Source organism: Rhinatrema bivittatum, chromosome 2 (assembly GCF_901001135.1).
Source record: "Rhinatrema bivittatum chromosome 2, aRhiBiv1.1, whole genome shotgun sequence".
In the NCBI taxonomy this organism is placed as follows: Eukaryota; Metazoa; Chordata; class Amphibia; order Gymnophiona; family Rhinatrematidae; genus Rhinatrema; species Rhinatrema bivittatum.
In genome coordinates this window covers 462,851,625-462,878,716 of record NC_042616.1, presented here as the reverse complement: position 1 = coordinate 462,878,716, position 27,092 = coordinate 462,851,625, and the positions used below count along the sequence as shown (strand labels likewise).

At 44.0% G+C, this 27,092-nt stretch overlaps 1 protein-coding gene across 1 annotated transcript in view; it reads right to left on the bottom strand.

Annotated features, from left to right (window-relative positions):
- CDH20 (cadherin 20) overlaps positions 1-27,092 on the bottom strand; it is a 400,608-nt gene that overhangs the window by 154,236 nt on the left and 219,280 nt on the right. Inside the window, exon 4 of the mRNA XM_029590479.1 lies at positions 9,995-10,289. Coding sequence (XP_029446339.1) covers positions 9,995-10,289 — 295 coding nt within the window. The remainder of the gene's footprint in view (positions 1-9,994; positions 10,290-27,092) is intronic.

The following is a 27,092-nucleotide window of genomic DNA, read 5'->3' as shown; positions in this document are numbered from 1 at the left end:
TACCCTTACTTATCCGAGCTATTCATTAGCAGATGTTGAATCTGAATTAAAACTATTCAGTAAGGTTTCTGGCTTTAAAGCAGGGCTTCCCAAACCTGTCCTGGGGACCCCATAACCAGTCAGGTTTTCAGGATATTAACAATGAATATGGATGAGATACATTTGCATACCATGGAGACTCAGTATATGCAAATTTATCTCATGCATAGTCATTATGGATATGCTTTAAAGTAAACTTCGAGAAGTCTGAACTTCTTTATATCAATCTGCCAGACACTGAGGTTTCTTTAATTAAAGATTATTTCCCATTTCGATGGGCCAAATCATCCATTAAATACCTGGGAGTCTTTCTCGCTTCTCGTATTTCCGAGTTATTCTCTCTCAACTATACTCCCTTACTACGCTCTATTGACAGAGACCTACATAAATGAGATAGGGGCTCATTTTCTTGGCTGGGCCGCCATGCTATTAGAAAATTGAGTGTTTTGCCTCGATTTTTATATTTATTTTCTACACTTCTGATTTTCATCCCCTCAGCTCTTTTTTGGGTGTGGCAGAAGAAGATTTTCAATTTTATATGGCAATGTCGCCCTCCTAGGATAGCCTGTCAGGTCCTATTTCAACCAAACATTCAAGGGGGACTTGGGATACCTAACCTCCTTTGGTATTTTTCAGCCTCCCAGTTTCGTGTGCTCATTGACATTAGCCGTCGCAGCTCAGTAAAGCAATGGGCAGTGTTCAAACAGGCAATCATTGGGGAGATGCCATGCCAGTCGTTCGCTTCATACCAAGGTTGACCTGTACCATATTAAAGGATTGGTTGCTATGGAGAGAAAAATTGGTGGGTGATTACTCTTAATTTTATTAATCATCTCTTTTCCATAATTTAATTTTTCCGGTGGGATATCAGACTTCATTGTTCCAGGCTTGGCAGTCAGCTGTGATTATCGTTATTTATCTTTTTAGGCAGGGTGACTTTCTCAACTTAGACATGCTTAAACTAAATTTCCCTCTGGAGCATATCAACTTCCCAGCATATCCACAGATTAAACATTTTATAGAATCTCTAAGGAAGTCAAATGCTTTACGGGGTGGCAGGTATTTGTTCAAAAATTACTGTACCCATGCCAATTCAATATGTGGTATATTCTAAAAAATGTATATTACTTAATGATCCGGGTCTGCAACCTTTCTCCCATATATTGTAAGGTGGGAGGAGGATTTTGGGCAGGTCCTTGGGCCAAAAATATGGGGGTATATTTTTATAAGGGTCAATAAATGCTCTATTTCAGTTCAATTACAGGAAAATTGTTTCAAAATGTTGTTCCACTGGATAAATTACATATAATTTTTCATCAACAATCTGCCCTTTGTTGGAGACACTGCGGCTTCCCCAGGACCTTCTTTCACACTTGATGGCAATGTGCTAGAATTGCCCCTTTCTGGAAGTCTGTAACTGACTGGCTGGGTATTATCTTGGATGTCACTTTTTCAACTTCAGCTGAGGTGGTATTACTTAATCTTCCTATCCTGGGACTGAATAAATGTCAACAGAAGTTCTGTACACAGGTATTCATTGCAGACTGTAGTGTTATTGATGCTAACTGGAAATTGGAAAGTGCACCAGCTCTTTTAGGGGTTCTTGAAAGAGTTCATCTTCACTTCCATTTAGCTTCCTTAACAGTGGCTAAAAATAATCACTTCTTCATTTTACTCAGTATGGAAGCCCTTTTTAACTAAGTACTTGTGAGGGGTGTGAGTGATATTGTCGACTTAAAGTCGGATTCGTTATGGGAGCTGCTTAGGGCTTTGGGTTTTCTGGGTATTGGGGTGATAAACACTGTGGGGCAGATTTTCAAAGGGTTACCCGTGTAACTCCGAAAACCTGTCCCTGCGCGCGCCGAGCCTATTTTGCATAGGCTCGGCAACGAGCGCAAGTCCCGGGACACGCGTATGTCCCAGGGCTTTAAAAAAGTGGCGGGAAGGGGGCAGGGGCCTGGGCGGGTTGCTGATATGGGGGCAGGATCGAGGCCTCCAGCACAGTGGCCGTGCCAGGGGTTCATGTGCTGGCACTTGGCTGGCGCGGGCAAGTTATGCCTGCCCAGAGGCAGGCGTAAATCACAAAATAAAGGTGGGGGGGGGGAGATTTAGTTGGGGTTGGGGGCGGGTTAGATAGGGGAAGGGAGGGGAAGGTGGGGGGGGGCGGAAAGAAAGTTTCCTCCAAGGCCGCTCCAAATTCGGAGTGGCCTCGGAGGGAATGGGGAAAGCCATCGGGGCTCTTCTAGTGCTCGGCGCGCGCAAGGGGGGTGCTCGTGCATGTTATAAAATCGGGTGTAGATTTGTGCGTGCCGGGTTGCACGCACAAATCTACACCACGTGCATGTTATAAAACCTCACCCTGTATGTTGACCCATGATCTTTTTCTTTATTTACATTATTATTTTTACTCTTTACTTCATTTTATTTATGCTGAAATTGTGCAATGAATTTTGTTGTTGTTGTTGTGAGAACTCTATAGGAGGGGATGGGGGGGGGGATTGGGGTACAGTGTTTGTTCCATCACTTATTCATCATATGTATCTGAATAATGCATGTATGGTGGTATTTTTTGCACCGTGTTACAGTTTCCTTGAAAACTCAATAAAGTACTAATTATAAAAAATCTATTTATTGATTTATAGTAACAAGTTACAGAAAAAAACAAAAACAGAAAAAACAGTTTGTGAGACAACACATAAGTCTAAAGGCAAATCTGCCTCTCCAGAAAGAGGAGATAAACAGAAGATAAATGTATTAACATACAGAATAATATCCACCAGAAAGAAAAAAGTGACATAAAATTAAGAGAAAAGCATTATACATCTTGAAAATAATGGTTTACTGATTGCCACATGGCTACCCAACTGGAAACTCTATTACATATTGCACCACAGCTACTTTTTCTTATTTATAATACAAACAGAGTGCCACCAAAACTGATGATGATGAGCTGATGATTTCCAACATAGTAAAACTTGTTGGATGGCAATAGAAATAAAGAAATTAAACATTTTAGCCTGCAGAGAGGGAAGTGGAGGATCCAGGACTATGGATTTAGAATTAATAACATTATAAGATAAGGACATTTGTAAATTAAGCATCCGAGATATCTTGTCCCACGCCACACTCCAAAAAGAATAAGCATGAGAACAATGAAACATATGACAGAGAGTTGGTTTAGGTTCACCACACGACCAGCATGACTGCAACAAATATAATTTAATTCTGTATAAAGACCATGGATTCCAAATGGCACAGTGCGCTAAAAAAAAAACAAAGGGATTCTGTTAATTGAGAGGAAAGAGAAGGTCGGATAGCAACTAACCAAAACCTGGGCCACCGAAAAACTGGGTAGTGAGAGTTCTTGTGACCAGGTGCACACCAAGCTAAGGCACCTTTTAAACTGTTTAAGTTTAAGGTATTTATAAATGGTAGTAAAATGTGGAACAAGTAGTGACTACAAAGATGGGAAAATGATTGAAAGCCTGGGAGTGCAAAAAAAGGGAGAGGATATACAAAATCAGCTTTGATATCATGCCAAATCAGTTTTTTAACATCCAAAACATGATCTGCCAACCAGGCAGTAGTTTGGTGTAAAATGAATGCTGAATCATACGCTCTGAAAGCGGGAAATTTTACACCCTTATCCCTAGGCAGTTTAAGCATTGATAGAGCAATCTGGGGAGTCTTATTCTTCCATAAAAATAAAAAGAGTGTTCTATCCAAGTCGCAATAAAATCTTTTATATTAAAAAAAAAAATAGGAAGCATACTAAGTAAAAAATTAATTTTAGGCACTATGACCATTTTAATAGTATCCAAATGACCAACCAAGAAAGATGTAAATGGGACCATGCATACAGTGGAAGCTGTGCATGCAAACAGATCTCATACATATTCATTGTGGATGTCCTGAAAACCCAACCTGTTAGCAGCATTCAAGGACTGGAGTTGCCCACCTGTGGCTTAGTATATAGACCCCACAGAGTGTTCCCACTATATCTCTATATATAAGAGGCTTGTGTCCATTGCTCGGTCGGTTGGTTGATCAGATGGTTGGTCGATCTTATTGTAATGTCTGTCTGTGGCCAACAGGTGGCCCTTGGAACAGTGGAAGATGCACTGTGAAAAGACAATATGATCTGTTTGGAAATCTCTGTCATGCACATAAACAGGCACACACACACACACAAGCATAGGCACCTCACACAGATATATATACATACCCCCACAAGCACAGGCACCCCAGACAGATACACATCCACATGCAGAAGCACCCACACTCATGCACAGTCCTCTATGCCCACAGGCACAAGCACAGACACATAGGAGCACTCATGTACGTTATTCTCTTGACATCCTGAGCAACACCAGGTACTGCTCACTAGGGATGTGAATGGTGTGCCCGATCGTTTTAACGATCTGGATCAGCTGGGGGGAGAAAAAAATCTGATCAGCATGATTTTTTTGGTAAAAATATTGTTTTTCTGAATAGTGCGCACTATCAAAAATTGTTACTTAATGGTTTAAAAGTAACATTTGAGGAAATGTTCATTAGCTAGAGGTGCACACTAAGCCGCGCATGCTTGGTGCTGTCCCCGGTGGCCATTTTTCTACCAGATATAGCACGCACAAGCCAGAAAGAGACAAAAAGTGCCAGCAGACTGCAGCAGTGACAGTGCCAGCAGTAGCCACTAGCCAGTAGCCAGTCTAGCCTCAGCCTGCTCTTTAAATTTAACCACTGTAAATATAATAAATTAATAATAAACTTTTTTGTTTAGTTTTTCTTATAGTATGTTAATGTTTTGAAGCTCAGGTTGCAAGTTTCTTTATTAAATGTTTTGTTTCACTAAAGTAGAATATACAGAAGTACTTAATTTCATTTTATGTAAAGTTTCTTTAGTTTAATAAACAAAGTACTTCATTTTATTTTATTCTACTCTAGTGAAAAAAAAGAAGTTTAGTTTAACCCAGGAACTGCAAACTTGAGCACAGTAAATGGGGGGGGGGGGGGGGGGGGGTGAAGAGGGATGTGAAGGGGGAGACAGCCCCTGCATTCAGCAGCTCTGAATTTATGAAGAGATCTGTCCTTCAGAGACCAGGGAGTGGGACTGCTTGGCCCTTCATCTCCCCCTTTCCCTTTCCTTTGTCAAGCTACCAACCGTTTCCATTTCCCATCCCCCATATATTAAACCATCACCTCAGTGGGAACCTTGGTAACATCAATAAATAAGAGGGCAGCCAATAGGAATACATATTCATTCCTAACTGACCTTAACTGACCTGAAAAGTGTCAAATTGTATCATTTTCTGTTAGTGCACACTAAGATGATTAACGATTTTTTACTATAAATCGGGGGAATTTCTATTGTTTCGCACTCTTTAATGATTAATGACGATATTAAAAATATCGGACGATAATTTCAATCATTAAAAAACTATTCACATCCCTACTGTTCACTAATATGTTCTGACTACAAAGACTTGTCTCTCATTCTCCCACACACAGAGATAGGCAGGTATAGGCAAAGCACATAAGCACACACATATAGGTGCACACAAGTGTGCACAAGCTTGAGAAAGAACACAGAAGCTCTCACAAGCTTGCACAAGTACATATAAGCTCACGCAAGTGCACAATTGCTTGCACAAACATGCACAAGCTCGCACATGTGCATATATTAGCTCACATATGACATAGGCTCACACACACACACACACACAGGCAGACACACACAGTCACAGGCCCCCTCCTATACACAGGCAGACATACACAGGTGCACAGACACAGGCACATGCACACAGGCAGGCACAGGCACACAATCATACACACCTAGGCAGTCACACAAGAAGACAGGCAGAGGCATCTAGCCATCTATATACACCCACAAGCATAGGCCCTCCCTCACAGACAGGCACAGGTCCTCCTCCTACACACACACACACACACACATATATATATACACAGGTGAACACACACACAAACACAGGGATGCACACACATGCACACAGGCATAGGCACACACATACAGGCTGTTAGAGACCAGACTACCCGAGCAAAGCTGGGCTCCTTTTGCTAGTATATGTATGTGTGTCTGGGTTATAGAAATATTGATTTGAATGGACCATATACAGATTAACAGATTATCTTGTTCCATACTCTTTTCCCTAGATAGTAGGGGTGTGCATTCGGATTGACCGCATTAGTAAAACGCAACTCATATTTTTTTTTTACTTAAAAAATTGATTCGACATAAACGATCGGATTTCCCACATATCGAACATAGATATGTTCGATATGTGGGAAATCGCGATTGTTGAGCCAAAATAAAATATAAACCCCCTCACCCTCCTTAATCCCCCCCCCCCCGACTTACCACAACTCCCTGGTGATGGAGCGAGGAGTGAGGACGCCATTTCTGCAATCCTTGGCGAGAAGCATGTGACGTCGGTGGCACGTCGAGTGACGCCGGCGTCACGTGATTCCCGGCTCGTTCGCGCCGGACGGCTCGTTCGGCCCAAAAAGAACTTTTGGCCAGCTTGGGGGGGCCTCCTGACCCCCTCAAGCTGGCCAAAAGTTCTTTTTGGGCCGAACGAGCCGTCCGGCGCGAACGAGCCGGGAATCACGTGGCGCCGCGTCACTCAGACGCGACGTCACGTGATTCCCGGCAAGTTCGCGCCGGACGTTCGGCGCGAACAAGCCGGGAATCACGTGATGCCGACGTCACGTGATTCCCGGCAAGTTCGCGCCGGACGGCTCGTTCGGCCCAAAAAGAACTTTTGGCCAGCTTGAGGGGGTCAGGAGGCCCCCCCAAGCTGGCCAAAAGTTCTTTTTGGGCCGAACGAGCCGTCCGGCGCGAACTTGCCGGGAATCACGTGACGTCGCGTCTGAGTGACGCGGCGCCACGTGATTCCCGGCTCGTTCGCGCCGGACGGCTCGTTCGGCCCAAAAAGAACTTTTGGCCAGCTTGGGGGGGTCAGGAGGCCCCCCCAAGCTGGCCAAAAGTTCTTTTTGGGCCGAACGAGCCGTCCGGCGCGAATGAGCCGGGAATCACGTGACGCCGCGTCACTCGACGTGCCACCGACGTCACATGCTTCTCGCCAAGGATTGCAGAAATGACGTCCTCACTCCTCGCTCGATCACCAGGGAGTTGTGGTAAGTCTGGGGGGGGGATTAAGGAGGGTGAGGGGGTTTAATTTTTTTTTTTGCACATATGTACATATACCCAACTCATTGGATTTTTTTTATGTCCATATTGGCCGCAAGTGGGACCCCCTTTCGGACATAAAAAATATGAACATAAAATTTTGCTCTGCACATCCCTACTAGATAGCTCCTTTTCCTCTTCTGCTTATGCTTTTCTTCCTCCATTTCTTAAATTACAATCATTCTGACTTGGAAAAGGAGTAGTGTTTCACTTACCAACTCCTGCATTACAAAAACTTTGTAAGTATATTGGATAGTTTAAGAAAGAGACACATTCTTTTTTTTTTCCCCTTTAAAAATAAAGATTCTAATTATTTACAAAAGAAAGTGGCGGGCAGCAAATGAAAAAGCTTATTATGGCAGCAGGCAATGGACTGAGGTGTATTGATTGCTGAATTAATTTCACTGACCTGCTGTTCAGGTAACTTTTTCTCTCTGCAGCTTCGTATCTATTTAATTCGATAGCGATAGATCGATCGATCTGAGACTTGTAAGTACAGACCAATCAGCTTAATATCTGTTCCAGAAAATATCCTGGACTCAATTGTAAAAGAATAAATGATCAATCATCCACGTGAACAAGATGAAATCGGTGTGAATCAATACGCTTTGAGGAAACACAGGTCTTTTTCAAACTAATGTAGTCAGTTTCTTAGCAGGTAAAAAGAACATTTGTGTAAACCTATAGCAGAAAATAAAGCTGATATAATTCAAGCCATATGAAAGTTAAATTTATAAAATGGAAATGGAAATTGAAGGTAACACTTTGAAAACTGACATAAGTTTTATTGGACCAATCAAAAAAATATAATAGTTTCCTTGTGCATAACACTTACATGGAAATCTGAGGAAAACCTCAGTCCTGAGAGCAACCAAAAGAGGGCACAATTCCGAAAGCTTTCATTGCTAACTTTGTGTCACCTTAGAAACATTTGGAAAATCACATATTTCCAGCCCAAATAGTATCCTGACGAAAAAGCAAAATCTTTTGAGTCCAATCCCTAAAAGGCAATAAGGCAAAATAAACCAGAAAAATGCCTTTCAATTCTTCTGTTATGTTTCCTCCAACAGCCGTGCAATACCTTCAATATCTATCAATTTATTTATTTATTGCTAATTTCTAACCCTCTAGTCTGAATCATATGTGTTTGTAGCGGCTAACACATTAGAAATATAAACTACAGACTGAACACTTACCTTACTGCTTGAGCTTAGACCATAAAATCAAGGTATTTCCTGGAAATACCACCTTAATATATCAAGAGGTGAAACATTCAATTACAAAGCTCTTATCCCAGTCAAATTGCACAGGAACATTTAAATTATTCCTCCTCCAGGATTTAAACTTTGTTATGCGCCTCCTTTGTATCCTTTGGAATAGAAGTATTTCAATTCTTGGGCATTAATCACTTGACTCTCTGAAGACTCCACTTTTTGAATTGTGTACTGTATGGTAAAATCCTAACAAATGATTTTATACTCAGTCTCATTCAAAGAATGAGACAATTGCTGAATATGAATGTTATTGAATGCTTCAAATTTGATATTACATGTCACATGCCTGCAATTTTTACTTTGGAGTAGAGATGTGAATCGTGTCCTCAATCGTCTTAACGATCGATTTTGGCTGGGAGGGGGAGGGAATCGTATTGTTGCCGTTTGGGTGTTTAAAGTATCGTGAAAATCGTTAAAATCGTGAGCCGGCACACTAAAACACCCTAAAACCCACCCGACCCTTTAAATTAAATCCCCCACCCTCCCGAACCCCCCCAAAATGCCTTAAATTACCTGGGGGTCCAGCGGGGGTTTGGAACGGCCTCCTGAAATCGAATCGTGTTGTCTTCAGCCGGCACCATTTTGCGCCGCCATTTTGCAAAATGGTGGCGCAAAATGGCGCCGGCCATAGACCAACACGATTCGACTGCAGGAGGTCGTTCCGGACCCCCGCTGGACTTTTGGCAAGTCTTGTGGGGGTCAGGAGGCCCCCCCAAGCTGGCCAAAAGTCCCTGGGGGTCCAGCGGAGGTCCGGGAGCGATCTCCTGCCGCGAATCATTTTTCCGTATGGAAAATGGCGCCGGCAGGAGATCGACTGCAGGAGGTCGCTCCCGGACCCCCAGGGACTTTTGGCCAGCTTGGGGGGGGGGCTCCTGACCCCCACAAGACTTGCCAAAAGTCCAGCGGGGGTCCGGCTGAAGACAACATGATTCAATTTCAGGAGGCCATTCCAGACCCCCGCTGGACCCCCAGGTAATTTAAGGCATTTTGGGGGGGTTCGGGAGGGTGGGGGATTTAATTTAAAGGGTCGGGGGTGGGTTTTAGGGTGTTTTAGTGTGCCGGTTTTCCCTCCCTCCCCCTTCCCCTCCCCCTTCCCCCGATTTACGATTTTTTGACGATAAATTGGGGGAATTGTTATTGTATCGTGGCCCTAACGATTTTTGACGATTTAAAATATATCGGACGATATTTTAAATCATCAAAAAATGATTCACATTCCTACTTTGGAGTACATCACCAAATCAGTCTTTGGCACACCCTGATCTAAGGTTATTAGGGACCCCAGTCTATAAGGCCCAAGTCATTTAGAAATGGTTACTAAACAGCATTTCTGTATTTCATTATTTCATGATGACAAAAAACTGAATGGATAGATCACATAGAAGAATAAAATTCAAAAGAATTCTAATACCCCAAGAAAGCATGTAGCTCAATGATAGATAAGGTGTAGTGTGGATAGGTAATTTCAGCTTACCAACTGGTGACATTTCCGGCACTGAAGCTATATAGGGACCATCAAGGAACTTGGGTTCATTGTCATTGATGTCTTGAATTTTGATGATAAACTCTGACTCTGGCTCCATTGGTCTGCCTGTCCGTCTGTCTAGGGCCTGGGCTCTTAGGGTATATTGAGACCTTTCTTCTCGATCCAGTCTCTGAATAGCATGAATGTCCCCAGTGGTATCATCGATTGTAAACATGGTTCCAGCCCCATCACCGGTCAGAATATATTTTATTGATCCATCTCCCTTATCCATATCTGAATGAAGCTGAAAAGATAACAAAACATATTTAAATAAGACATGACATTCACTTTGATACCTTTACAGAACCGAAACAGAGCAGATAGAACCAGAAGTACAATATAATGAAGGAACAAACTGTATTCTCTCACATAGAAATACAACAAATACACAAAGAGAGAAAATATTTTTTTTAAATAATTAAACACCAATTTTAATTAAATTATTACATTTTATACAAAACAATTTCATGTGTCATATCTATGAACATTATAAGCTTCTTATCATATGTTACCAACACTCATTCTAAACCCTATAGATCATTCACTCCTCCACACATACTAATGAATTTTAAAAGGAAACAATGTAGAAATGTGCCAATCTTACAAAGTTACAATATTACATTATAACACACACTTGAATCTTACATACAATCCAAAGCAAAGTATTTGAATCCAAATTTCATTTAGGAATCTCAAAAGACTATCCTCTTCGTATTTTTTACTAAATTGGTTCACCGAAATGTTCAACAAAATTTATACAAAACTGTTTCTGAGAAATTCTCTTCAGTTTTTTTTATATGAAAAATATGTATACCAGATGTCCATTTATTTTATGTTTAAAGTCCTTGAATAATGGGTTTCCGCTTATTTATGCGAAACTATCTTCTATGCATTATTCCTGTTTAAAATATTCATTTACTGGATCTCCACTTATTCATGCAAAAGTAACTTCTGTGCGCTATTCCTGACAAAAAATTCTTCATTTCACCCTCTCTAGTGAGGGCTTCATCATGGGAGATTTAAATTGTTTATCTCTATGAATAAAATAAAATGAAACACAATAAATACTTCCTTATTACCTAATAAGACCCGGAAAAAGATGTTAAAAGTCAGGATCTTACCATCTATTCCCTAATACAAACTATTTCCAATATGCAATCCAAATAAAAGTAAAGTGAAATGGATGCCTCACTCATGGGCAAAATACATTCCAGGGCCTTTTAAATATATTTGAACAAATCCATTCTTCATTTCGATATGGTCATAAACTGTAATTTAAAAATTAAAAAAAACAAACTTTAACTCATTATTCCACAAATTTGTCTACAACCAATTTTATACAACCTTCAAGAGAACAAAACTGCTCTGCTGTTCCTGCTGCTTACCTTCAAACCGGAAATGACTGTACTCACATATACAGCTGAAAGTAATGTATGTATTTTGCCATTGAGTGAGGCATCCGTTTCAATTTGCATTTATTTGGATTGCATATTGGAAAGAGATCATATTAAGGCATAGTCAGTGAGATCTTGACTTTTGACATCATTTTTCTGGGTCTTATTAAGCATTAAGGTAATATTTATTGGGGCAGATTTTAAAAGGAGCGCGAATAGCCTACTTTTGTTTGCGCTCCAGGCGCAAACAAAAGTACGCTGGATTTTAGTAGATACGCGCGGAGCCGCGCGTATCTGCTAAAAACCTGGATCGGCGCGCGCAAGGCTATGGATTTTGTATAGCCGGCGTGCGCCGAGCCGCGCAGCCTACCCCCGTTCCCTCCAAGGCTGCTCCGAAATCGGAGCGGCCTCAGAGGGAACTTTCCTTTGCCCTCCCCTCACCTTCCCCACCTGCCCGGCCCTGTCTAAACCCCCACCTTACCTTTGTCGGGGGATTTACGCCTCCCGGAGGGAGGCGTAAATCCCCGCGCGTCAGCGGGCCTCCTGCGCTCCAGGCCGCGACCTGGGGGCGGGTCCGGAGGGCGCGGCCACGCCCCCGGGTCTGCCCCCGAAACGCTCCCGGCACGCCCCCTAAACGCCGCGCGGTTCGGGCCCGCCCCTGACACGCCCCCGACACACCCCCTCGGAGAACCCCGGGACTTACGCGAGCCCCGGGGCTCTGCGCGCGCCGGTAGGCCTATGTAAAATAGGCTCACCTGCACGCAGGGCCCTGCTCGCCTAAATCCGCCCGGTTTTGGGCGGATTTAGGCGAGCAGGGCTCTGAAAATCCGCCCCATTGTGTTTAAGAACATGTGAACATAAGAAATTGCCATACTGGGTCAGACCAAGGGTCCATCAAGCCCAGAATCTTGTTTCCAACAGTGGCCAATCCAGGCTACAAGTAACTAATCTTATGCTAGTAATAGTAGTTATTTTCTTTTTTATTTTCAAATTTTCACATAATTGCATGTAATATTTCTCATATAGAACATGGTATATATACTCAAAACATAAGTATTTCCAATTATATTTTTAAACATTTATAACAATTCTAGAATATATATACCTAAATATAAGAAATGTGGGGGGGGGGCATTTAAACAAGAGCAAAATAAAAAAATATCTAAATAAGTATCCGATAGGAGGAGCTACCTTTCATCATCTATATTGATCCCTCTCTAGGGGTACTATGTGAGTGACCAGTCAGAAAATCCCTGAGCTGCTCAGGTTCAAAGAATACATGGTGAGATAGTATTACCACAATAGCGCTGAAAGCTCAAGTCTACACTTGACCAAATCTGCAAATCATCTAAAGTATGCGCTTCTCTAAGCATTCAATACCAACGTAAATTTGGTGATACTGCCATCTGCCCAATGGTCTTTCCTCATGGTGTTTCCTCAGGGGATGTCAGCCTGCTTAATACCATCAGAAGCTTTACCAATTCCTTATAGCACTTAGGTTTTTGTCACCATCCCAGATGGACCTCTGAGTGCCTCCGGTTTCAAATTCAAGACACTCTCATGCACATCAACATTACTGGCATCCTTATACTCTACTGCCTGCTTCAATCTATCCAATCACCAGTCATCATACAAAATTACAGCAGTTGTACACTGATACTCCCACTTTCTGACAATCAACTTATCCCGCTTAGATAAAAGAATTCCAGTCCAGTTCTTCATTTAGACCTGATGGTATCTGGGTCTTCAATGTAAAAATCCAAAAGGACTCCCGATAATTCAAAATGTGTGTATGATGCCCCCCCCCCCCCCCAGATGAAATCTTCACTTGATCCAAAATCATCCACTTCAATTGTGAAAAACAATGCTGATGCTGTAGACAATGTGATACAATGGGAGCAATCAATTGTTGTTTATTCAGCCAAGATTTATGTTTATTCAAACGCGCCTGCATACTGCGAGTGGTCCTCTCTACATAAACTTTAGGGCATGGACAAATCAAGGCATAAACCACAAAGGTGGAAATACAGGTGGTGCGCGACTTGCACAAAACTCTATACTTGGTCATCGGGTCAATCCAATTCACTCCTTCAATGCAATTGTGACAATGGGTACATTGACCACATTTAAAATGGCCTATGTCTTCAGCATTTGTTGTCACAGGTAATTGAGTATGCACTAATCTATCATGGATATTCCTTCCCCATGTAGTGACAATTAAAGGGGGGATCCGTAAAAATTTTATGTAAAGATAAAATATGCCAGTTGTTTCAGATCGACGCTGCAGTAGCCATAGTTTGTTTTAATACACAAACTAACTGGGGAGTCTCTTTTTTAGGCTTATACTGTAACAGTGCTTATCTATCAGAAAACTTTGCACGTTTATAAGCATTTTTGACCACCCATCTGGTGTACTCCCATTGTTGAAACCGGGCACTTACTATCCCAGCTTGCTTTTCAAAGTTACCCATATCAGAACAGATGCATCTAATATGAAAAAACTAACAGGGAGTCCACACTTGAACAAGTAGAGTATCTTTACATGAAATTTTCAAGGATCCCCCTTTAATTGTCAGAGCTGTACAGTTAATTGGTTAACTAGTTAAGTGTACAACTGAATATCTGGTTAAACCTACCTGTATAAAACTTGCGTTGTTTGATTTAGGATAGCCATTTGTGCAGACAGACTTGTTGGCCAAATTAGCTGGTTAGTGTTGAATATCGTGCTTTTAGCTGGATAATGCTCAATATTATGCTAACTGGTTAAGGCCTGGAATTATCAAAATGCACTAAATATCGCATGTGTTAGGAAAAGGCGTGTGTTTTATGGTAATAGGCAGTTTATCGCTATTTGCGCTAATACTTATGCGAAGTGCTATCTTAGGGAAAATTGTGATACATTTTTTCCAGAATTGATGTATTTCCTAGATACAACCTCTGGGAGGACCATGTTTAGGAGGTTTAAGCTCCTGGAGAGAGAGAGAGAGAGAACATTGCACAAATCTCATCTTTGGGTGAGTTTCCTCACTCTGAAGGTCATCATATCTTCACAAGAGAGCACTGTTCTGTTCGTACATCTCACTTTGAATGTCAAAGTGGCCCTAACCCCTACACTAATACCTAAACCTCACCTTGAGTTACTAGGTGGGCCTCCCATACAGATATAAATACCTATCTAGCGTGAGGGCATTATGGCTAGTCAGTCTCTCTCTCTCTCTCTCTCTCAGGAGAGCTTGGCTGGCTCTCCAGGAGCATTGCAACCATGATAAAGCCCTATCACATGGCTTTACACAAATAGAAAAGGTGTAGTTAAAGCCATGTGATAGGGCTTTGCAAAACTGTGAGCTCAGCCCACTTGGCCAAATTTCCCACTCCAATATCCTTCCCTTTTTCTCATTTGCATCGCACCAAACGTTATGGTGCTTTCGCATGCATTAATGACATTTTTTGCATGCAAAAAAGCCTTAACGCATGCGAAAATGCCATATAGCACTTTGATAAATGACCCCCTAAATTTGAAAAGCCTGCTTGGGACATGTCCAGATCCAGCCTCTTTTTTGACCAGCTAAATCCATGCATACAGCAATATTCTGCACACACAACATTTAGCCATGCAGTGGATGGAATATTTAACAGGTTAAATTTATTTGGTTAAAATCCTATTTTAACTGCATAAATCATTTGAATATTGACCCCTTATCGTACCAGAATCTCCATCACCTACATCTTCCTTTTCAGGAATGAGGATGATGATGATGATATACAGTAAATTTCAACTCTGAGACTGAACAACTTGACTGGCACCAAACATTTTATTGACTTTCGATGTCTACCTATCTAACTGATAAGAACCTCTGAGATAAACAGAATGACCAACACAGCAGTTCTAAAGCAGTTTGAGAAACCAAATTAATTGAATTTCCGAGGGAGGTATCACCTATTGGTTAGAGCAATGAGCTGTAAAGTAGGGTTCAGATCTCACTTTTTCCCCTGACACTTCTTTATTTCATCAGTCAGAGCTTAGGAATGTGTTGCAAGCATTTGTGTTCTCACATCTTGACTACTGTAATGTTTGTTTGGGTCTTCCTGGAAGGAGGTAGACAGGCTATAAATGATTCAAAATACAGTTACTAAAGATCATTTTGAGAAAGAAAAGTTGGCAAATGGCCCGATAATTCAAAATGTTCTATGTGCCCTTTAACCATCACTGGACCTACATGGAAGGACCAATCAGGGATTAATCATATTGCTTATATCTACACAGATTGTAATTCGAAGTTGGTTATTTACATGATTATATGCCCCTGCAACAAACTCTATATAGGCCGCACAAAACGTCCGATTCACACACGGTTAATTGAATACCGGAGTTGCTTATCTACGTCCAAAACTCAAGCTCCTTTAGTGGCATATTATATGGAACTATCACATTCCTTTGAGGATCTAAGATGGAGGGTCATCGACCAAATTGTGGTCAATGAGAGGGGGGTGATCCTAAGCAATTCTCAATCTAAGAGAACAATGGATCTACAAACTCAATACTGTACATCTACATGGTCTTAATTTGGCCATTGAATGGTATTATATTTTATAACTTCATCAACGAGGCAATGTTGACTATATGGACGCTTCCTTATACATACATCACCATGGCTAGTCCTAATTTGGTTATATATGTCATTTACTTTTTGAGCGTCATTTTTTACTCCATATATGGTCATTTACGTCATTTCTGGTTTAACGCCATATTGACAGCCTTGAAATAGCCCGCCAAAAATCGCTGTCACTCACTAACATTGCGGTAAGATGCAAACATGTCTATAAGGTATGGCATTAATGACGTTTATTATCGTTGAAGTATAACAAACCTTTTGATGAATTTATTGGGAACTTTGATGGTTAGACCTGTCGTAATGATACTTTAATATTTTGTAATTTTGTGACTTATTTTAAGTTGACTATCATGAAGCCGGAGGAACACCGGAACAGTAATTAGCCCCGTGAAGAACGAATCCCGCTTTCTGAAACATGGACCATGTCTGATGTCTTTACATCTTGAACTTGACAAATCAGTTCTTTGGGCTGACAACATGCAAGTTAAGTTAAGAAACCAGTATTAATAAGACTGTGGACCAAATTTGTAAAAAATACTTTATTATTACTCACACATTTCAATTTTGCATCACTTAAAAAAATATTTTAAAAAATGACCGATGATTAAATACTGTGGCAATGATTAGATGTGCGGAGCACACTGAATGATGTGTACCTACTAAACGCATTCTGCCCAAATATGATGGTGATTGAATAATTTTTGCTGTTAATTTATCATGGTATGTTTCTCTTTAACATACCATTGTTATTACATCTTTATTGGCTATTAAATATTGTGTTCACTTTAAAGTTCTTATTACAGTATTTTGAGCATCGACTGGGCATGCACCAGGAGGATCATCCAGTATTGGCTTCTAGGTACATTACAGAATATATGCTGATGATACTCCAATTCTTTTTTTTCAATATCATCTGACATTAAAGCCACCTTAGGACCGATTACTGCTTACCCATCTATCAGATTTGGCTAACCAACAACAAATTTAGAAAATACTGAGATCATTAGAATTAGTAGAGTTGCATCTTCATCTTTTCCTAAGAATCAATACTTTGACAGACTTCAAATTTCAATTGTAAGTGAAGCTCAGAATCTGGGAGTTATTTTTTAAACCTCACATGAAAATGGTTGCAAGGAGCTCATTTTTGTTAAGCTTTGAATGCTCCAGAAAATGAAGTCTCCTTTTGAATTTAAGTTATTTCTGTACTGTTTTTGAAGCTAAGGTACTAACAGGGTTAGATTATCGCAGTGCCATTTACTGAGGCCCTTCCTTCATCTACTCTATGAGCTCTACAAGGTATACAAAATTCATTAGCCCACATTCTTATGGGATCTTGTCATTATGGTCCTGTCACTCTCTGCTCTCTGCTCTGTGCACTGACTGCTGATTGAGTCGGGAATTACATTTAAAATACTATCTTAGATTCACAAAGCAATGAATAATAAGGCCCCCCTCAGTGCATTAGTTCACTGCTTAAACTACAGGGTGTTTCAGAAAGATGGACCCCATTTTGATTGCTTTGAAATCGGGTCCATCATTTTGAAACGCCCTGTATATAGGCCTGAAAATAATTTAGCATCTTCTGGTCAATGTTTACCTGTTAAACCATCAGTGCTTCTAATGAGACTCACTGGCTCACATGAAAAAATGCTTACCATGTCAGCTCCTATATTAAGGAATGGTCTGCTGGACTCCCTTCAAGAAGAATCATGTTTCAAATATTTTAAGAAGAATTTGAAAATAAACCTATTTGACAAGGCTTTCTCTTAAAATTATCAGGAATAGAAGATAGTACTCTGATTATGGCTGGGCAAAATATGTGAATACGGATAACTATCCCACTCACTTGAGCAGTTATGTTTGTGTTTTAAGTATTTATTATTTTTATGAATCTATTTTTTTGAAAGCCACTTAGAATTTTAGATAAAGTAGTATATAAATGTTTTAATAAATAAATAAATACTATCCTACCAGCCCATGCATTCCAGCTAGGAATGTCGATTGGCCTCGGCCCAGACCAGGCCCGACCCAGAGGCTGGGTCATGACACTTGGGCCTTAGCCTGGACACACGGGTGTTGCCATGGCATTGGGCCTGGGTCCAGGTTGGGCCCCAGTGTCAGGCCCTGGCTTTGGACCTGAGTTTTGGTTGAGGCCCAGGCTTTGGGATTTGGTTTCAGGACTGGGCTCCAGTGTCAGGCCTGGGCCAAGGCTGAGACCAATACTCTGGTGTCAGGACCAGGCCTCAAAGCCTGGGCCTTGCTTAGGGCCTAGACCGAGGTCACAGCGACCTACTATGGCCTAGGCCTATGCAAGACCGAGGCTTCTGCCTGAGTCTAGGTTTCATCATTGGATCCCCCCCAGACTGACAGGCCGATACAGTACAGTGCGCTCCACCGGAGCACACTGTTAACCCGCGTTTGGATGCGCGTTTGACGCGCTAACTTTACCCCTTATTCAGTAAGGGGTAATAGCTCGTTGAAAATGCGCGTCCAACCATCCCGAAAATAATAGTGCCCGCAACATGCAAATGCATGTTGATGGCCCTATTAGTTATTCCTGTGCAATTCAGTAAGTAAAATGTGCAGCCAAGCCGCACATTTTACTTTCAGAAATTAGCGCTTACCCAAAGGTAGGCGTTAATTTCTGCCGGCACCGGGAAAGTGCACAGAAAAGCAGTAAAAACTGCTTTTCTGTGCACCCTCTGACTTAATATCATGGCGATATTAAGTCGGAGGTCACAAACGTTAAAAATAATTATTAAAAATAAAAACATTTAAAATTTAAAATCGGTCCGCGGCTCGCGGGTTGAAAACCGGACGCTCAATTTTGCCGGCGTCCGGTTTCTGAACTCGTTGCTGTCAGCGGGTTTGAAAACCGATGCCGGCAAAATTGAGCGTCGGCTGTCAAACTCGCTGACAGCCGCTGCTCCTGTCAAAAAAGAGGCGCTACGGACGCGCTAGTGTCCCTAGCGCCTCTTTTTACCACGGGCCCTAATTTGAATATTTTTTTTTACTGAATCGCACGCACAGGAGAGTGGCCTGTGCGGGCGCTCGCCCGCTCTCCTGCGACTTTTACTGTATCGGCATGTGAGTAAGTGCGGAGAGGGGAGGATACTGGCCCAGGCATTTTTTTGGGTGTGAAGGACGGGTAGTGGGTATTGGAGACCTGGGGAGAGCTGTTTCTTTTTTTTGCTGTTTTTGTTTTTTTCTTTATTTTAATGTTTATTAGGGATGTGAATCGTTTTTCAACGATTAAAATTATCGTCCGATAATGTTTATATCGTCTTAAATCGTTATAGAACACGATACAATAGAAATTCTAACGATTTATCATTAAAAATCGTTAAATCGTGTTAGTGCGCACTAACTCGAGTTAGTGCGCACTAACTCCCCGTTAGTGCGCACTAACTCGATTTAGTGCGCACTAACTGAAAATGATACAAATAAACACTTTCCAGGTCACTGAAGGTCAGTTAGGAATGAATATGTGTTCCTATTGGCTGGCTGCCCTCTTATCTATTGATATTACCAAGGTTACCACTGAGGTGATGGTTGGGGGGATGGGAAATGGAACTGGAAACTAACGAACACCAACAGAAAATGAAACAAAGTGTTCACACTTCCCAGGTCAGTAAAGGTCACTTAGGAATGAATATGTATGTATGTATTCCTATTGGCTGGCTGTGCTCTTATCTATTGATGTTACCAATATGGTTGGGGGGATGTGAAATGGAAACAGTTGGAAGCTTGACAAAAAAAGTAATGTAATGATCAGCACTCACGTGACTAGAACTTGTTTGTTTATTATTTTTGTTAGCAGGCACCTGAAATGCTAGTGCATGTTGAATTTGCCAATCACTGTGCATTTTAGAAAGGTGGTCCTGGCTGGAACTGTACACAGTTCAAATATATGTAATTGATTGTTGGTAAGTGTATTTTTTAAGAAGCCACACTGGCACCAGTATGTTTACTTTTCCTCCTACTTAACTCACTAGCTCAGCTTTGTAAGAAGGGCTTCTCTGCTTGTGTGTTGTTTTTGTTTGGTGTGAGGAGAGCAGAAACATCAGATCTTTATTCAATCTACTACAGTCATCTCTTACAGTGCCCTATCCCTATTAATACCAGGAGTGTTGTGATCTTCCTGCACACAGTGCCCTAACCCTGATACCAGTCTGAGACAGCTCCCTCCCTGCATTACTAGTGAGAGGCTGGCTTCACAGACAGGGGGGAGCTGCCTGACCCTCACTCCTGACTTCCCCCATGTCCCAGCTAGTGAATGGTGTGTGGGTGAGGGGGGGGGGAGAGGATGGTGAAGTCTGAGACAGCTCCCTCCCTGCATTACTAGTGAGAGGCTGGCTTCACAGACAGGGGGGAGCTGCCTGACCCTCACTCCTGACTTCCCCCATGTCCCAGCTAGTGAATGGTGTGTGGGTGAGGGGGGGGGGGAGGATGGTGAAGTCTGAGACAGCTCCCTCCCTGCATTACTAGTGAGAGGCTGGCTTCACAGACAGGGGGGAGCTGCCTGACCCTCACTCCTGACTTCCCCCATGTCCCAGCTAGTGAATGGTGTGTGGGTGAGGGGGGGGGGGAGGATGGTGAAGTCTGAGACAGCTCCCTCCCTGCATTACTAGTGAGAGGCTGGCTTCACAGACAGGGGGGAGCTGCCTGTCCCTCACTCCTGACTTCCCCCATGTCCCAGCTAGTGAATGGTGTGTGGGTGAGGGGGGGGGGGTGGATGGTGAAGTCTGAGACAGCTCCCTCCCTGCATTACTAGTGAGAGGCTGGCTTCACAGACAGGGGGGAGCTGCCTGACCCTCACTCCTGACTTCCCCCATGTCCCAGCTAGTGAATGGTGTGTGGGTAAGGGGGGGGGGGGGAGGATGGTGAAGTCTGAGACAGCTCCCTCCCTGCATTACTAGTGAGAGGCTGGCTTCACAGACAGGGGGGAGCTGCCTGACCCTCACTCCTCCGGGGTATTGTGATCTTCCTGCACACAGTGCCCTATCCCTGATACCAGGGGTGTTGTGATCTTCCTGCATGCAGTGCCCTATCCCTATTAATACCAGGAGTGTTGTGATCTTCCTGCATGCAGTGCCCTATCCCTATTAATACCAGGAGTGTTGTGATCTTCCTGCATGCAGTGCCCTATCCCTGATATCGGGATGTGTGCAAGAAGATCACAACACCCCCGGTATCAGGAATAGGGCACTGTGTGCAGGAAGATCACAACACCCCCAGTATCAGGAATAGGGCACTGTGTGCAGGAAGATCACAACACCCCTGGTATTAGGGATAGGGCACTGTGTGCAGGAAGATCACAACACTCCTGGTATTAATAGGGATAGGGCACTGTGTGCAGGAAGATCACAATACCCCTGGTATCAGGGTTAGGGCACAAGTTCTAGTCACATTGACTGATCACATTACTTGTTTTGTCAAGCTACCAACTGTTTCCATTTCCCATCCTCCATATACTGTCAGTAGGAAACTTGGTAACATGAATAAATAAGAGGGCAGCCAATAGGAATACATATTCATTCCTAAACTGACCTTAACTGACCTGAAAAGTGTCAAATTGTATCATTTTCAGTTAGTGCGCACTAACTCCCAGTTAGTGCGCACTAACTCCCGTTAGTGCGCACTAACTCGAGTTAGTGCGCACTAATCGGAAAAAACGATTTTTAACGATTTTTTAACTAACTGATCGCTGAACATATGCTTCCAACCTTATATGATGTATCTCACCTTACATCAATTTCTTATTTAAAAAGACAAGTAATAAATCCAAATTATAAATATATAAATGCAATTTTATGTTGTATTGATAATGCCATGCTACTTTTATGCTTGATTGGTTATAATCTGCCTTGAATCTGAATGCTCTGTGAAAAAAGCAAAATAAAAAGATCTATTTTAATTAGATTACATTAAATTAATGTAATGGAGAAGTCATTTTATCTCCTGTTCCCTTAGGGGCGGATTTTAAGAGCCCTGCTCGCCTAAATCCGCCCAAATCCGGGCGGATTTAGGCGAGCAGGGCCCTGCGCGCCGGTGAGCCTATTTTACATAGGCCTACCGGTGCGCGCAGAGCCCCGGGACTTGCGTAAGTCCCGGGGATTTCGGAGGGGGCGTGTCGGGGGCGTGTCAGGGGCGGGACCGAGCACAGCGCCGTTTTGGGGGCGTGTCGGGAGCATTTCGGGGGCGGGTCCGGGGTCATGGTTACGGCCTGGGGCGGTCTGGGGGCGTGGCCGTGCCCTCCGGACCTGCCCCCAGTTCGCGTCCTGGTGCGCTAGCAGCCCGCTGGCGCGCGGGGATTTACGCCTCCCGGAGGGAGGCGTAAATCCCCTGACAAAGGTAAGGATGGGGTTTAGACAGGGCTGGGCGGGTGGGTTAGGTAGGGGAAGGGAGGGGAAGGTGAGGGGAGGGCAAAAGAAAGTTCCCTCCGAGGCCGCTCCGAAATCGGAGCGGCCTCGGAGGGAATGGATGTAGGCTGCGCGGCTCGGCGCGCGCCGGCTATACAGAATCCATAGCCTTGCGCGCGCCGATCCCGGATTTTAGCGGATACGCGTGGCTCCGCACGTATCTACTAAAATCCCGCGTACTTTTGCTGGCGCCTGATGCGCCAGCAAAAGTACGCCTATTCGCGCGGTCTGAAAATCTACCCCTTAGAAAGTAAGCTGTTTCCGGCAAGGTTTTAGCACTTTGCATGTCAAATAGAAATGTACAGGGTCAAAAATTCAGTTCGTTCATTTGTTTCATAGGACAGTCATTCATCAGGTTCGTTTGAAATGAAATGAAAAAAAATGTGCTCCTTTGTTTGTTTGTTTTACATTGAAGTCAATGAGGGAAGGCCACTTAGATTTCATTCTAAAAGGAAAAATGGGCCGAGGCTCGTCTCTGAGACCGGGTCCCATCACCAAGGCTGAGGTCCAGGCCTGGGCCTAGGCCTAAACTCAATGCTGGGCCAGGTTCCATCACCGAGGCCTGGCCTGGGTCTAGACCTAGGCGCAACACCGGGTTCCATTGCTGAGGGCTTAGGCCAAATGTTTTGGTCTGGCCCAAGACCAGGGCATATTGCTGAGGACCTAAGCCCAGATCAAACTCTAGGGCCAACTGATTCTGGTCCCATTGCTTAGGCCCAAGCCGGGGCCTAGGCCTGACACCTGGGCCCAGCCTGAGGCTGAGTCTCATTGTCAAGGCAGAGACCTAGGACCAAGGCCTAGGCCCTAGTCTAATGCCAGGACCTGGCCAAAGCCAGATTCCATAGTGAAGGCCAAGATCAAGAACCAAGGCCTAAGCCTGGACCTGATGCTGAGCCCAAGCTTAGGCCTAGGCCTAGGCAGGATGCTAGGGTGAAGCCTGAGGCTGTATTCTGTCACCAATGCCCGGCCTAGATTCAATGCCTAGGCCCAGGCCTGAAGCTGGGGCCCAGCCAAGACTGGGATCTCTCACTGAGCCCTGGACCTAGGTCGGGACCAAAGCTGGGGCCCAGGCCAGTCATCTAGACCTTGCTAAGGCTGGTACCCATTTCTGATGCCCAAGTTTAAGGTCCAGGCCTAGGCCTAAAGCTGGGTCTTGTCATTGAGGTGAGGGCCTAGAATGAGGTCAAGACCCAAGGCCTAGTCCTAGGCCTGATTTTGGGGCTTGGTCAATGGTGGGACCTTCACCGAGGCTCGCGCCTAGGCCCAGCTCAGTCACCATAGTCCTGCAGAGTCCAAATCCCATCACCGGGAACAGGGTGTAGGTTTAGACCCGGAGATCCAGGTCCAGGCCCTTTGCTTTCTTCTTCCAGAGACTAAAAATCATATCATTCTCTTAAAGGATGCACTGCAGTGACACCACTGTCGCATCTTCCACCTGAGTGGATGGTGCCATTTTGAAGTACCTCAGATGAAATGTACTGCTATACAACAAAATGATGATGATAGTTGTGGAGGAAAGTGTTTCAAAGGCATCACAGCAGCGCATCCTTCAGGTAGGTAATGTGATTTTTAGTCTCCAGAAGAGGAAATAAGATGGCAGAAGGCCTGGTAATGAGCCTCCAGGCCTAGGCTCATGACCAGACAATGGGACTGGGCCTTGGATAGGTCCCAGCATTGGACCTGGCCAGGGCCCTGGTGACAGAGACAGGCTTGCACATTAGATTTTACTGGGCTGATTCTAGGCCCTGGTTCTGGGCCTAGGCCTAGGCCTAGGCCTAGGCCCAGAACCAGGGCCTAGAATCAGCCCAGTAAAATCTAATGTGCAAGCCTGTCTCTGGCCCAGGCCTAGGCCTAGGCCTAGGCCTGGGCCAGCAATGGGATCCACTCTCAGCCATGTTATTGTTTTGGGCCATTGCCAAGGCCCAGTCCCAGGACTTGGCAATGGAACTTGTCATCAGCCAGGATCTGATGCTGGGGTTTGTGAAGCAGTGTCCCAGTCTCAGAAGTTCAGTCCTGGGCCTAGGCTAAGACCCGAGGTCAGATTCTGTTCACCTAGGCCAAAGGCCTAGGCATAAGTCCTAGTAGCCAGTAGGGATGTGAATAGTGTGATCGATCATCTTAACGATCGATTTTGGATGAGGGGGTGGGGGAAATCTGATCATCATGGTTTTTTTGGTTAAAAAATCATTTTATCGGGGGAGGGGGGGAAAACTGGCACACCAAAACGACCCTGAAACCCACCCCGACCCTTTAGGACGAGTCCCCTGCCCTCCCGAACCCCCCCAAAATGTTTTAAGTTACCTGGGGTCCAGTGGGGGGGGGGGGGGGGTCCCGGCGCGATCTCCCGCTCTCGGGCCACGGCTGTGTTAATAGAAATGGCGCTGGTGGCCCTTTGCCCTTACCATATGACAGGGCAAAGGTAGCGCCGGCGCCATTTTGAATATTGGCAATACGGCCCGCGTGCAGGAGGTTGCTCCTTGACCCCCGCTGGACTTTTGGCAAGTCTTGTGGGGGTCAGGAGGCCCCCCCAAGCTGGCCAAAAGTCCCTGGGGGACCAGTGGGGGTCCGGGAGCGATCTCCTGCACTCATGATGACGGGAGACAGGAACCAAAATGGCGCCGGCGCTACCTTTGCCCTGTCATATGGTAAGGGCAAAGGGCCACCAGTGCCATTTCTATTAACACAGCCGTGGCCCGAGAGCGGGAGATCGCGCCGGGACCCCTCCACTAGACCCCAGGTAATTTAAAACATTTTGAGGGGGTTCGGGAGGGTGGGGGATTTGTTTTAAAGGGTCAGGGTGAGTTTCAGGGTTGTTTTGGTGTGCCGGTTTTCCCGCCCTCCCCCTCCCCCCTCCCCCGATTTACGATTTTTGACGATAAATCGGGGGAATTGCTAATGTATCATGGCTCTAACGATTTTTGACGATAAATCGGGGGAATTGCTAATGTATCGTGGCTCTAACGATTTTTGACGATTTAAAATATATCTGACGATTGTTTTAAATTGTCAAAAAACGATTCACATCCCTAGTAGCCAGTGCCCAGGCCTAGGCCCATTCCCATTGCTGGGACCCGGCCAAGGCTGGGTCCTGGTCATGGAGGCCCAGTCCTAAGCTAGACCCATGTCTGAGGTCTAGTCTCTTAGGTCCAAGAGTAAGCTTTGTATCCTGTTCTTTTGCTTTATCCATCAACTTAAAATGACGTTCTTCACCTGGAGTTCTTGCTGTAGTGACATTACTGCAGTGGTATTCTCTAGTGTGGATGGCACCATTATGTTTTATGACCATACGACAAAATAGTGCCATCTGCTTTGGAAAAGGGCACCACAGTAACATCACTGAATCGTGACCTCCAGGCAGAGGATATCATTTTAATTTGACCTGTCAGTCAAGAAAAGGAAATAAAGCTTCTTCTGGGCCTCTGGCACTAAGCCTTGGGTCTAGGCCTGGGCTTCTGCATCAGGCCCGGGCCTAGGCAATAGGCCCAGGACTCTGAAAATGGGACCCAGCTTAAGGCCCTGCCCCTTCGCCCCTAGGCCTAAGCCCAAGCCTTGGTGTCGAAACCTGACCTCAGCCTGGTCCCAATGTCATACCTGGGCCTGGGCCTTGAAGTAAGGCCCAGGCGACTAAGGCTCAGTATCTTTCCAGGCCCCAGTATCAAGTCCAGACCTAGGCCTAGACCAGTTCCAGGCCTCAGAGATTGAAACCCAGCCTTGGCCAGGCCCTGGCAACAGACCCAGTCCTAGGCCTGAGGCTCATCAACAAGGACCTAGCCTTAGGTCAAATACTGACTTTGGGACTGGGCCTTAGCATTGGGCCATGGCCTTGGTTAATGGACATGGCCTTGCCTGTCCTGACATCAGGTCTGTGATGGGATACAGCACTGGACTTGGGCCACAGCCATTTTTCCTTTACACTGAAGTCAACAGAGCCTTCCTCCTTTGACTTCAATGAAAAATGAATTGGACAAACGAATGAATTTTTTTTCATTCATTCCAAAACTAATGAAATGAATAGAAGTGCTCACCAAATGAATCAACAAACCACATTGAATTTTGCAAGACTGAATATCCCTAGTGGGAACAGGGCTCCATTTTTGGCATGTACATTTGCACCTGTAAATATACCTGCTTAAAGTTCACAGAGTATTTCAAAATTAAAGACTTGGGTGTATTCTATCTCCCTTGACCTAAATCCTTTCATCTCTGCCTCCTTCTTGGGTTGGTAAAAGTATGTACACTGTTCATATTGCACATACTTTTTCCCACTGAGGGGAGAGGGTACAATTTTGAAATGACATTTTTCTGTGCATAGACCCCTGTTTTCTGCAGCAATCTCTTTCAAAATCGTCCTCATAGTTTGTAATTGTCATGAGAGATTGTATTTCCTAGAATAAGCAAATATCTTGATTTTATCTTTAAACAATGATTCCCAAACCAGTCCTATTAGCCAAAAATATGCATATACATCTCATGCATATAGACTGGATATCCTAAAATCCTGACAGACTTTGGAATCAGTAGGACAGATTTGAATGCCATTATTCAAACCAGAAGCCCCTTGCAGATCAAAAGTCCTGGAGGGCCATGTCAGTTAGATGTGCATGAATATACTGTCAGG